Source organism: Pseudophryne corroboree, chromosome 1, assembly GCF_028390025.1.
Source record: "Pseudophryne corroboree isolate aPseCor3 chromosome 1, aPseCor3.hap2, whole genome shotgun sequence".
NCBI classification, from domain to species: Eukaryota; Metazoa; Chordata; class Amphibia; order Anura; family Myobatrachidae; genus Pseudophryne; species Pseudophryne corroboree.
In genome coordinates this window covers 312,048,031-312,061,968 of record NC_086444.1, presented here as the reverse complement: position 1 = coordinate 312,061,968, position 13,938 = coordinate 312,048,031, and the positions used below count along the sequence as shown (strand labels likewise).

At 47.6% G+C, this 13,938-nt stretch overlaps 1 protein-coding gene across 3 annotated transcripts in view; it reads right to left on the bottom strand.

Annotated features, from left to right (window-relative positions):
* Positions 1-13,938, bottom strand: part of SBNO1 (strawberry notch homolog 1) — a 257,136-nt gene that overhangs the window by 233,295 nt on the left and 9,903 nt on the right. For all 3 annotated transcript variants that reach the window (XM_063964507.1, XM_063964505.1, XM_063964506.1), the window contains exon 3: positions 997-1,098. In XM_063964507.1, coding sequence (XP_063820577.1) covers positions 997-1,098 — 102 coding nt within the window. The remainder of the gene's footprint in view (positions 1-996; positions 1,099-13,938) is intronic.

Sequence of the window (13,938 nt, the reverse complement as noted above, 5' to 3'; positions counted from 1 at the left end):
TCTGTAAGATTTTAATTATATAATCAAAATCTTATGAAAAGTTAGTGCATATCTCAAGGTATTAGGCAGCTTGCGATACAGATTCGATCCCGATGTGCATTCCCGTGGGGTCGGTATCTTAAGGCTAGATTGACTTGTCTGCACAGTCTATCTAGTGTACTATATAGTACAAAGTATAGTCAAAATTGGTACTTTGTCAAAATCGTACATAGACACTCTCAAGCACAGATAGTCAAAATCTGTACTATCTGAGCTCTGGGGTATAAGGGAAATCGCATGGTCAAAATCCGGCATAGCAAGGATCTCACCGTGTGTACACACCTTAAGTGTGAGAATTTGATGATGAGCAGATGCACATATAGGAGACAATAACAGGAGGAAAATGGCTTTTTCTGATCAAGCTTCATTGGTGTAAAGAATAAGCAAGGGTAAACAGATTATCTGTGTAGTATTAGCGCAAGGTTCTAACGGAGCCCCATGGATAATTGAATAGTCTCTTATTTCATACAGACCCAAAAAAAAAAAGAAGAAATTATCAGGCATCACAAAGGAGGTTAACGATTTAATATATACTATTTAGTTCATCTTGCATTTACGTTGTGACTGAATGGAGAAAGTGAGACTTTCTGGTTTAAAAAAAGAAACTAAGGCTCTGCCTTACATTAATGCCATGACCATTGACCCATTGCAGCCGTGAGACAAGGAATCATACAGACTGGTTCCTAGCCTAATGATCTGTAATACAGAGATCCATGTAAAATGGATCTAATAGTAATTGTTATACAATGTACTTTACAGATAGTGTATTTACCAGTTAACAAAGCACACATTTAAATGTATGGACAGTGGATCAGATTTTGTAGCCCCCACTCTGCAAAAGTTAAATATAATGAAAGTTGGTTTATGCTGCCAATGTATAAATATGAAATTCTAACGTGGAATTTCAAAAACACTGGTAAGGTAAACTTTTATTCCTAATCAGATAATGCACCTTACCCTGACATTTAATAGTGCTGGGGATACAGACACTGGTTCATGCTTCACAGAAACGGATGCTTCACTCTCTTTATTTCCTCCTAATACACTGATTGGCACAGCCTAGCAGACAAAGAGAAAAACCATACACAATAAGCACATATATGGAAATATAGATTTACTTAAAGTTGTGTACTACTCATTTTTATTTTATATTGTAGCTTAGAACCTAACAAAACATGTCGTTTAAATTTGGTGTAATATTTCAAAGCACAGACAAAAGAAATAATTGCTCAAATAACTGTACATGGAAATATGTAGTATAGCCATTTTGCTTATACAAGACTCAGTGGGGTCTATCACTTCCGACAAGCTCGATCTCAAAACTTAAAGAGGTTGAAATAATAAGAATTTACTTACCGATAATTCTATTTCTCGGAGTCCGTAGTGGATGCTGGGGTTCCTGAAAGGACCATGGGGAATAGCGGCTCCGCAGGAGACAGGGCACAAAAAGTAAAGCTTTAGGATCAGGTGGTGTGCACTGGCTCCTCCCCCTATGACCCTCCTCCAAGCCAGTTAGGTACTGTGCCCGGACGAGCGTACACAATAAGGGAGGAATTTTGAATCCCGGGTAAGACTCATACCAGCCACACCAATCACACCGTACAACCTGTGATCTAAACCCAGTTAACAGTATGATAACAGCGGAGCCTCTGAAAAGATGGCTCACAACAATAATAACCCGATTTTTGTAACTATGTACAAGTATTGCAGATAATCCGCACTTGGGATGGGCGCCCAGCATCCACTACGGACTCCGAGAAATAGAATTATCGGTAAGTAAATTCTTATTTTCTCTATCGTCCTAGTGGATGCTGGGGTTCCTGAAAGGACCATGGGGATTATACCAAAGCTCCCAAACGGGCGGGAGAGTGCGGATGACTCTGCAGCACCGAATGAGAGAACTCCAGGTCCTCTTTTGCCAGGATATCAAATTTGTAGAATTTTACAAACGTGTTCTCCCCTGACCACGTAGCTGCTCGGCAGAGTTGTAATGCCGAGACCTCTCGGGCAGCCGCCCAAGATGAGCCCACCTTCCTTGTGGAATGGGCCTTAACCGATTTAGACTGTGGCAGGCCTGCCTCAGAATGTGCAAGTTGAATTGTGGTACAAATCCAACGAGCAATCGACTGCTTAGAAGCAGGCGCACCCAACTTGTTGGGTGCATACAGTATAAACAGCGAGTCAGATTTTCTGACTCCAGCTGTCCTGGAATATATTTTCAGGGCCCTGACAACTTCTAGCAACTTGGAGTCCTCCAAGTCCCTAGTAGGTGCAAGGCACCACAATAAGCTGGTTCAGGTGAAACACTGACACCACCTTAGGGAGAGAACTGGGGACGAGTCCGCAGCTCTGCCCTGTCCGAATGGACAAACAGATATGGGCTTTTTTGAGAAAAAACCACCAATTTGACACTCGCCTGGTCCAGGCCAGGGCCAAGAGCATGGTCACTTTTTATGTGAGATGCTGCAAATCCACATATTTGACTGGTTTTAAACCAATGTGATTTGAGAAATCCCAGAACTACGTTGAGATCCCACAGTGCCACTGGAGGCACAAAAAAGGGGTTTGTATATGCAATACTCCCTTGACAAACTTCTGGACTTCAGGAACTGAAGCCAATTCTTTCTGGAAGAAAATTTACAGGGCCGAATTTGAACCTTAATGGACCCCAATTTGAGGCCCATAGACACTCCTGTTTGCAGGAAATGACCGAGTTGAAATTTCTTTGTGGGGCCTTCCTGGCCTCACACCACGCAACAAATTTTCGCCACACGTGGTGATAATGTTGTGCGGTCACCTCCTTTCTGGCTTTGACCAGGGTAGGAATGACCTCTTCCGGAATGCCTTTTTTCCCTTAGGATCCGGCTTTCCATCGCCATGCCGACAAACGCAGCTGCGGTAAGTCTTGGAACAGACATGGTACTTGCTGACGCAAGTCCCTTCTTAGCGGCAGAGGCCATAAGACCTCTGTAAGCATCTCTTGAAGTTCCGGGTACCAAGTCCTTCTTGGCCAATCCGGAGCCATGAGTATAGTTCTTACTCCTCTACGTCTTATAATTCTCAGCACCTTAGGTATGAGAAGCAGAGGAGGGAACACATACACCGACTGGTACACCCACGGTGTTACCAGAACGTCCACATCTATTGCCTGAGGGTCCCTTGACCTGGCGCAATACCTGTCCCGTTTTTTGTTCAGACGGGACGCCATCATGTCCACCTTTGGTATTTCCCAACGGTTTACAATCATGTGGAAAAAACTTCTCAATGAAGTTTCCACTCTCCCGGGTGGAGGTCGTGCTGAGGAAGTCTGCTTCCCAGTTTCCATTCCCGGGATGAAAAACTGCTGACCGTGTTATCACATGATTTTCCGCCCAGCGAAAAGTCCTTGCAGTTTCTGCCATTGCCCTCCTGCTTCTTGTGTCGCCCTGTCTGTTTACGTGGGCGACTGCCGTGATGTTTTTCCCACTGGATCAATACCGGCTGACCTTGAAGCAGAGGTCTTGCTAAGCTTAGAGCATTATAAATTTACCCTTAGCTCCAGTATATTTATGTGGAGAAAAGTCTCCATACTTGATCACACTCCCTGGAAATTTTTCCCTTGTGTGACTGCTCCCCAGCCTCTCAGGCTGGGCTCCGTGGTTACCAGCATCCAATCCTGAATGCCGAATCTGCGGCCCTCTAGAAGATGAGCACTCTATAACCACCACAGGAGAGACACCCTTGTCCTTGGATATTGGGTTATCCGCTGATGCATCTGAAGATGCGATCCGGACCATTTGTCCAGCAGATCCCACTGAAAAGTTCTTACGTGAAATCTGCCGAATGGAATTGCTTCGTAGGAAGCCACCATTTTTACCAGGACCCTTGTGCAATGATGCACTGTTTTTAGGAGGTTCCTGACTTGCTCGGATAACTCCCTGGCTTTCTCTTCCGGGAGAAACACCTTTTTCTGGACTGTGTCCAGAATCATCCCTAGGCACAGCAGACGTGTCGTCGGGATCAGCTGCGATTTTGGAATATTTAGAATCCACCCGTGCTGATTGTAGCAGTATCCGAGATAGTGCTACTCCGACCTCCAACTGTTCCCTGGACTATGCCCCTATCAGGAGATCGTCCAAGTAAGGGATAATTAAGACGCCTTTTCTTCGAAGAAGAATCATCAATTCGGCCATTACCTTGGTAAAGACCCCGGGGTGCCGTGGACAATCCAAACGGCAGCGTCTGAAACGGATAGTGACAGTTCTGCACCACGAACCTGAGGTACCCTTAGTGAGAAGGGCAAATTTGGGACATAGAGGTAAGCATCCCTGATGTCCCGGGACACTATATAGTCCCCTTCTTCCTGGTTCGTTATCACTGCTCTGAGTGACTTCATCTTAATTTGAACCTTTGTAAGTGTTCAAAAAAAAATTTTTTTTAGAATAGGTCTCACCTAGCCTTCTGGCTTCAGTACCACAATATAGTGTGGAATAATACCCCTTTTCTGTAGTAGGAGGGGTAATTTAATTGTCACCTGCTGGGAACACAGCTTGTGAATTTTTTCCCATACTACCTCCTTGTCGGAGGGAGACTTGGTAAAGCAGACTTCAGGAGCCTGCGAAGGGGAAACGTCTCGACATTCCCATCTGTACCCCCGGGATACTACTTGTAGGATCCAGGGGTCCTGTACGGTCTCCGCGCCATGCTGAGAACTTGTCAGACGCGGTGGAACGCTTCTGTTCCTGGGAATAGGCTGCCTGTTGCAGTCTTCTTCCCTTTCCTCTATCCCTGGGCAGATATGATCTTATAGGGACGAGAGGACTGAGGCTGAAAAGACGGTGTCTTTTTCTGCAGAGATGTGACTTAGGGTAAAAAACGGTGGATTTTCCAGCAGTTGCCGTGACCACCAGGTCCGATGGACCGACCCCAAACAAGTCCTCTTCCTTTATACGGCCATACTGTGCCGTTTGGAATCTGCATCACCTGACCACTGTCGTGTCCATAACATCTTCTGGCAGTTATGGACATCGCGTTTATTCATGATGCCAGAGTGCAAATATCCCTCTGTGCATCTCGCATATATAGAAATGCTCTATAGTCAATAAAATACTGTCCCTGTCAAGGGTATCAATATTTTTAGTCAGGGAATCCGACCAAGCCACCCTAGCTCTGCACATCCAGGCTGAGGCGATCGCTGGCCGCAGTATAACACCAGTATGTGTGTATATACTTTTTATTATATTTTCCAGCCTTGTCAGCTGGTCCTTGAGGACGGCCCTATCTATAGACGGTACCGCCACTTGTTTTGATAAGCGTGTGAGCGCCTTATCCACCTTAAGGGGTGTTTCCCAACGCGCCCTAACTTCTGGCGGGAAAGGGTATACCGCCCATAATTTTCTATCGGGGGGAACCCACGCATCATCACACACTTTATTTAATTTATCTGATTCAGGAAAAACTATGGTAGTTTTTTCACATCCCACATAATACCCTCTTTTGTGGTACTTGTAGTATCAGAAATACGTAACACCTCCTTCATTGCCTTTAACGTGTGGCCCTAATAAGGAATACGTTTGTTTATTCACCGTCGACACTGGATTCAGTGTCCCTGTCTGTGTCTGTGTCGACCGACTAAAGTAAACGGGCGTTTTAAAACCCTTGACGGTGTTTTTGAGACGTCTGGACCGTACTAATTGTTTGTCGGCCGTCTCATGTCGTCAACCGACCTTGCAGCGTGTTGACATTATCACGTAATTTCCTAAATAAGCCATCCATTCCGGTGTCGACACCCTAGAGAGTGACATCACCATTACAGGCAATTGCTCCGCCTCCTTACCAACATCGTCCTCCTACCTGTCGACACACACGTACCGACACACAGCACACACACAGGGAATGCTCTGATAGAGGACAGGACCCACTAGCCCTTTGGAGAGACAGAGGGAGAGTTTGCCAGCACACACCAAAAACGCTATAATTATATAGGGACAACCTTATATAAGTGTTTTCCCTTATAGCATCTTAATATATATATAAGCATATCGCCAAATTAGTGCCCCCCCTCTCTGTTTTAACCCTGTTTCTGTAGTGCAGTGCAGGGGAGAGCCTGGGAGCCTTCCCTCCAGCCTTTCTGTGAGGGAAAATGGCGCTGTGTGCTGAGGAGATAGGCCCCGCCCCTTTTTCGGCGGCCTCGTCTCCCGCTCTTAACGGATTCTGGCAGGGGTTAAATATCTCCATATAGCCTCCGGAGGCTATATGTGAGGTATTTTTAGCCAAAATAGGTATTCATTTGCCTCCCAGGGCGCCCCCCTCCCAGCGCCCTGCACCCTCAGTGACTGCCGTGTGAAGTGTGCCGAGAGGAAAATGGCGCACAGCTGCAGTGCTGTGCGCTACCTTTAGAAGACTGAGGAGTCTTCTGCCGCCGATTCTGGACCTCTTCTTACTTCAGCATCTGCAAGGGGGCCGGCGGCAAGGCTCCGGTGACCATCCAGGCTGTACCTGTGATCGTCCCTCTGGAGCTGATGTCCAGTAGCCAAGAAGCCAATCCATCCTGCACGCAGGTGAGTTCACTTCTTCTCCCCTAAGTCCCTCGTTGCAGTGATCCTGTTGCCAGCAGGACTCACTGTAAAATAAAAAACCTAAGCTAAACTTTCCTAAGCAGCTCTTTAGGAGAGCCACCTAGATTGCACCCTTCTCGGCCGGGCACAAAATCTAACTGGCTTGGAGGAGGGTCATAGGGGGAGGAGCCAGTGCACACCACCTGATCCTAAAGCTTTACTTTTTGTGCCCCGTCTCCTGCGGAGCCGCTATTCCCCATGGTCCTTTCAGGAACCCCAGCATCCACTAGGACGATAGAGAAATTAAGTTCAAAGCCCAGCGTGTTTTGGACTTACTATTAGTGCCACTTTCAGTTTTAGGATGATACCATTGGCAGCACAGTTAAAGCACTGGGCTCAGTATGGCTGGGTGTGGAATTGGTAGGTTCCTCCAGGTACTACGCTTTCCTTCCACACTCCAAATGAACGTACATTTTTATGCGGATTCTGACAAATAAAAATGACTCCTAGTGTGTGTGTGTGTGTACACATGCAGCAGGGAATATAGATTATAAGCTTCACTGGGACCGATGTGAAACACAAAATATTCTCAGTAAAATGCTGCAGAATGTGTGTGAACTATATAAATAAATTTGCAAATAAAGCTGCTGCATCACAAATATACCACAATATGCCCTCAGAACTGCTAGGCTCAAAAAGAATATTAAAATTCCATTCATAAACAGAGCCACAATGTTACTTACCTATACTGAAGGGGGTGATATAATTGTATTCCCCCGGTAACTGTTACTGGTGGGAGTCTGATGGAGCAATTCAATTGTTTTTCCACACCACATGCCCCGAGAGAACACATTTCCACTCCAGCCTCCTGAGATGGTTAGCAGAAATTTGTTTGGGTGCCCTAACCAGGATTTTAGTCAGGTTTAGCCACCATACATGACTAAGCCCAGTATATTTAGGTATGACTCCTGCAATAAGTAATGGGCGCAGGGAAACAATTAAATAGCTCCATCAGGCGACCATAAAGTATTGTGCTGCATAGAACAAATTAATTCCCCCTTCGCTTCTGTTATGGAACAAGAGATTATCATGCAACACAGCTGTTATGCCAAGCTCATGCAGAAAAATGGGCTTGCATAGAAATTCCATAAACTACCTACATTAGCCAAAGCGGAATTCAGGACGCGGGACACTGGTAAATTATTTAAGATTGAATAGTTTAACTCATGGGTTCTCAACTCCAGTCTCAAGCATCAGCAACAGGTCGTGGTTTGTGGATTTCTTTACTCATGCACAGGTGAGCTAATCTATTTTTCTGGGTCAATTACTATGCTACCTGTTTCCACAGACACATCCTCAAAACATGACCCAGCGAAAAAACTTAAGGGTTGAAAACCACTGGTTTAACTTAAGGAATGCCACCCTTGCCATTTCCCTGTTGAAAATACCATACACCCAGGAAATATCTTAGGCTGGTTACCTAAAAATAAGAATTTACTTACCGATAATTCTATTTCTCGTAGTCCGTAGTGGATGCTGGGGACTCCGTAAGGACCATGGGGAATAGCGGCTCCGCAGGAGACTGGGCACAAAAGTAAAGCTTTAGAACTACCTGGTGTGCACTGGCTCCTCCCCCTATGACCCTCCTCCAAGCCTCAGTTAGGATACTGTGCCCGGACGAGCGTACACAATAAGGAAGGATTTTGAATCCCGGGTAAGACTCCTACCAGCCACACCAATCACACCGTATAACTCGTGATCTAAACCCAGTTAACAGCATGATAACAGAGGAGCCTCTAGAAAAGATGGCTCACTACACCAATAACCCGATTTTTTGGTAACAATAACTATGTACCAGTATTGCAGACAATCCGCACTTGGGATGGGCGCCCAGCATCCACTACGGACTACGAGAAATAGAATTATCGGTAAGTAAATTCTTATTTTCTCTAACGTCCTAAGTGGATGCTGGGGACTCCGTAAGGACCATGGGGATTATACCAAAGCTCCCAAACGGGTGGGAGAGTGCGGATGACTCTGCAGCACCAAATGAGAGAACTCAGGTCCTCCTCAGCCAGGGTATCAATTTTGTAGAATTTTACAAACGTATTTGCTCCTGACCAAGTAGCTGCTCGGCAAAGTTGTAAAGCCCAGACCCCTCGGGCAGCCGCCCAAGATGAGCCCACCTTCCTTGTGGAGTGGGCATTTACAGAATTTTGGCTGTGGCAGGCCTGCCACAGAATGTGCAAGCTGAATTGTACTACAAATCCAACGAGCAATAGTCTGCTTAGAAGCAGGAGCACCCAGCTTGTTGGGTGCATACAGGATAAACAGCGAGTCAGATTTTCTGACTCCAGCCGTCCTGGAAACATATTTTCAGGGCCCTGACAACGTCTAGCAACTTGGAGTCCTCCAAGTCCCTAGTAGCCGCAGGCACCACAATAGGTTGGTTCAGGTGAAACGCTGAAACCACCTTAGGGAGAAACTGAGGACGAGTCCTCAATTCCGCCCTGTCCGAATGGAAAATCAGATAAGGGCTTTTACAGGATAAAGCCGCCAATTCTGACACGCGCCTGGCCCAGGCCAGGGCCAACAGCATGACCACTTTCCATGCGAGATATTTTAACTCCACAGATTTAAGTGGTTCAAACCAATGTGACTTTTGGAACCCAAAAACTACATTGGAGATCCCAAAGTGCCACTGGAGGCACAAAAGGAGGCTGTATATGCAGTACCCCTTTTACAAACGTCTGAACTTCAGGGACTGAAGCTAGTTCTTTTTGGAAGAAAATTGACAGGGCCGAAATTTGAACCTTAATGGACCCCAATTTCAGGCCCATAGACACTCCTGTTTGCAGGAAATGTAGGAATCGACCCAGTTGAATTTCCTCCGTCGGGCCTTACTGGCCTCGCACCACGCAACATATTTTCGCCAAATGCGGTGATAATGTTTTGCGGTTACATCCTTCCTGGCTTTGATCAGGATAGGGATGACTTCATCCGGAATGCCTTTTTTCCTTCAGGATCCGGCGTTCAACCGCCATGCCGTCAAACGCAGCCGCGGTAAGTCTTGGAACAGACAGGGTCCTTGCTGGAGCAGGTCCCTTCTTAGAGGTAGAGGCCACGGATCCTCCGTGAGCATCTCTTGAAGTTCCGGTTACCAAGTCCTTCTTGGCCAATCCGGAGCCACGAATATAGTGCTTACTCCTCTCCATCTTATCAATCTCAGTACCTTGGGTATGAGAGGCAGAGGAGGGAACACATACACTGACTGGTACACCCACGGTGTTACCAGAGCGTCTACAGCTATTGCCTGAGGGTCCCTTGACCTGGTGCAATACCTGCCGAGTTTTTCCCAACGGTTTATAATCATGTGGAAGACTTCTGGGTGAAGTCTCCACTCTCCCGGGTGGAGGTCGTGTCTGCTGAGGAAGTCTGCTTCCCAGTTGTCCACTCCCGGAATGAATACTGCTGACAGTGCTATCACATGATTTTCCGCCCAGCGAAGAATCCTTGCAGCTTCTGCCATTGCCCTCCTGCTTCTTGTGCCACCCTGTCTGTTTACGTGGGTGACTGCCGTGATGTTGTCCGACTGGATCAACACCGGCTGACCTTGAAGCAGAGGTCTTGCTAGGCTTAGAGCATTGTAAATGTCCCTTAGCTTCAGGATATTTATGTGAAGTGATGTCTCCAGGCTTGACCATAAGCCCTGGAAATTCCTTCCCTGTGTGACTGCTCCCCAGCCTCGCAGGCTGGCATCCGTGGTCACCAGGACCCAGTCCTGAATGCCGAATCTGCGGCCCTCTAGAAGATGAGCACTCTGCAACCACCACAGGAGGGACACCCTTGTCCTTGGTGACAGGGTTATCCGCTGATGCATCTGAAGATGCGACCCGGACCATTTGTCCAGCAGGTCCCACTGGAAAGTTCTTGCGTGGAATCTGCCGAATGGGATTGCTTCGTAGGAAGCCACCATTTTACCCAGAACCCTTGTGCATTGATGCACTGAGAGTTGGCTCGGTTTTAGGAGGTTCCTGACTAGCTCGGATAACTCCCTGGCTTTCTCCTCCGGGAGAAACACCTTTTTCTGGACTGTGTCCAGGATCATCCCTAGGAACAGAAGACGAGTCGTCGGAACCAGCTGCGATTTTGGAATATTGAGAATCCAATCGTGCTGCCGCAACACTACCTGAGATAGTGCTACACCGACCTCCAACTGTTCCCTGGATCTTACCCTTATCAGAGAATCGTCCAAGTAAGGGATAACTAAAATTCCCTTCCTTCGAAGGAATATCATCATTTCGGCCATTACCTTGGTAAAGACCCGGGGTGCCGTGGACCATCCCTACGGCAGCGTCTGAACTGATAGTGACAGTTCTGTACCATAAACCTGAGGTACCCTTGGTGAGAAGGGTAAATTGGGACATGAAGGTAAGCATCCTTGATGTCCCGAGACATCATGTAGTCCCCTTCTTCCAGGTTCGCAATCACTGCTCTGAGTGACTCAATCTTGAATTTGAACCTCTGTATGTAAGTGTTCAAAGATTTTAGATTTAGAATCGGTCTCACCGAGCCGTCCGGCTTCGGTACCACAACAGTGTGGAATAATACCCCGTTCCCTGTTGCAGGAGGGGTACCTTGATTATCACCTGCTGGGAATACAGCTTGTGAATGGCTTCCAAAAACTGTCTCCCTGTCAGAAGGAGACATCGGTAAAGCAGACTTTAGGAAACGGCGAGGGGGAGACGTCTCGAATTCCAATTTGTACCCCTGAGATATCACCTGAAGGATCCAGGGGTCTACTTGCGAGTGAGCCCACTGCGCGCTGAAATTCATTGAGACGGGCCCCCCACCGTGCCCGATTCTGCTTGTAAAGCCCCAGCGTCATACTGAGGGCTTGGCAGAGGCGGGAGAGGGTTTCTGTTCCTGGGAACTGGCTGATTTCTGCAGCCTTTTTCCTCTCCCTCTGTCACGGGGCAGAAATGAGGAACCTTTTGCCCGCTTGTCCACGAAAAGACTGCGCCTGATAATACGGCGTCTTCTCATGTTGAGAGGCGACCTGGGGTACAAACGTGGATTTCCCAGCTGTTGCCGTGGCCACCAGGTCTGAAAGACCGACCCCAAATAACTCCTCCCCTTAATAAGGCAATACTTCCAAATGCCGTTTGGAATCCGCATCACCTGACCACTGTCGTGTCCATAACCCTCTACTGGTAGAAATGGACAACGCACTTAGACTTGATGCCAGTCGGCAAATATTCCGCTGTGCATCACGCATATATAGAAATGCATCTTTCAAATGCTCTATAGGCAATAATATACTGTCCCTATCTAGGGTATCAATATTTTCAGTCAGGGAATCCGACCACGCCAACCCAGCACTGCACATCCAGGCTGAGGCGATTGCTGGTCGCAGTATAACACCAGTATGTGTGTAAATACATTTTAGGATACCATCCTGCTTTCTATCAGCAGGATCCTTAAGGGCGGCCATCTCAGGAGAGGGTAGAGCCCTTGTTCTTACAAGCGTGTGAGCGCTTTATCCACCCTAGGGGGTGTTTCCCAACGCACCCTAACCTCTGGCGGGAAAGGATATAATGCCAATAACATTTTAGAAATTATCAGTTGTTATCGGGGGAAACCCACGCATCATCACACACCTCATTTAATTTCTCAGATTCAGGAAAACTACAGGTAGTTTTTCCTCACCGAACAGAATACCCCTTTTTGGTGGTACTCGTATTATCAGAAATGTGTAAAACATTTTTCATTGCCTCAATCATGTAACGTGTGGCCCTACTGGAAGTCACATTTGTCTCTTCACCGTCGACACTGGAGTCAGTATCCGTGTCGGCGTCTATATCTGCCATCTGAGGTAACGGGCGCTTTAGAGCCCCTGACGGCCTATGAGACGTCTGGACAGGCACAAGCTGAGTAGCCGGCTGTCTCATGTCAACCACTGTCTTTTATACAGAGCTGACACTGTCACGTAATTCCTTCCAACAGTTCATCCACTCAGGTGTCGACCCCCTAGGGCGTGACATCACTATTACAGGCAATCTGCTCCGTCTCCACATCATTTTTCTCCTCATACATGTCGACACAAATGTACCGACACACAGCACACACACAGGGAATGCTCTGATAGAGGACAGGACCCCACTAGCCCTTTGGGGAGACAGAGGGAGAGTTTGCCAGCACACACCAGAGCGCTATATATATACAGGGATAACCTTATATAAGTGTTTTTCCCCTTATAGCTGCTGTATTGTTAATACTGCACCTAATTAGTGCCCCCCTCTCTTTTTTAACCCTTTCTGTAGTGTAGTGACTGCAGGGGAGAGCCAGGGGAGCTTCCCTCCAACTGAGCTGTGAGGGAAAATGGCTCCAGTGTGCTGAGGAGATAGGCTCCGCCCCTTTTTCGCGGACTTATCTCCTGCTTTTTTATGGATTCTGGCAGGGGTTAAAATTCATCCATATAGCCCTGGGGGCTATATGTGATGTATTTTCGCCAGCCAAGGTGTTTTTATTGCTGCTCAGGGCGCCCCCCCCTAGCGCCCTGCACCCTCAGTGACCGAAGTGTGAAGTGTGCTGAGGAGCAATGGCGCACAGCTGCAGTGCTGTGCGCTACCTTGGTGAAGACAGGACGTCTTCTGCCGCCGATTTTCCGGACCTCTTCTGTCTTCTGGCTCTGTAAGGGGGCCAGCGGCGCGGCTCTGGGACCCATCCATGGCTGGGCCTGTGATCGTCCCTCTGGAGCCAATGTCCAGTAGCCTAAGAAGCCCAATCCACTCTGCACGCAGGTGAGTTCGCTTCTTCTCCCCTTAGTCCCTCGATGCAGTGAGCCTGTTGCCAGCAGGTCTCACTGAAAATAAAAAACCTAAAACTAAACTTTTCACTAAGCAGCTCAGGAGAGCCACCTAGTGTGCACCCTTCTCGTTCGGGCACAAAAATCTATCTGAGGCTTGGAGGAGGGTCATAGGGGGAGGAGCCAGTGCACACCAGGTAGTTCTAAAGCTTTACTTTTGTGCCCAGTTTCCTGCGGAGCCGCTATTCCCCATGGTCCTTACGGAGTCCCCAGCATCCACTTAGGACGTTAGAGAAATGCCAGTGGTAAATCAGACATGTACAATCATGGGGGTCGATTCTATTCGGCAACTAATGAATAGCGCCGGGAATTAGCTCCCGACGCTATTCAATTCAGCAACTAGTTACGTCGGCGATGGCCCGTTCTCGCCGACAAAACAGGTTGAATTGTCGGGAGAACGGGCATTCTCCGACTTAACTCCCCGGCGCGAGACTGATTCCCGACAGAATCAGCCTCGCGCCGGCCGCGAGGCAGCACTTTTGTCGGTTTCTCTTC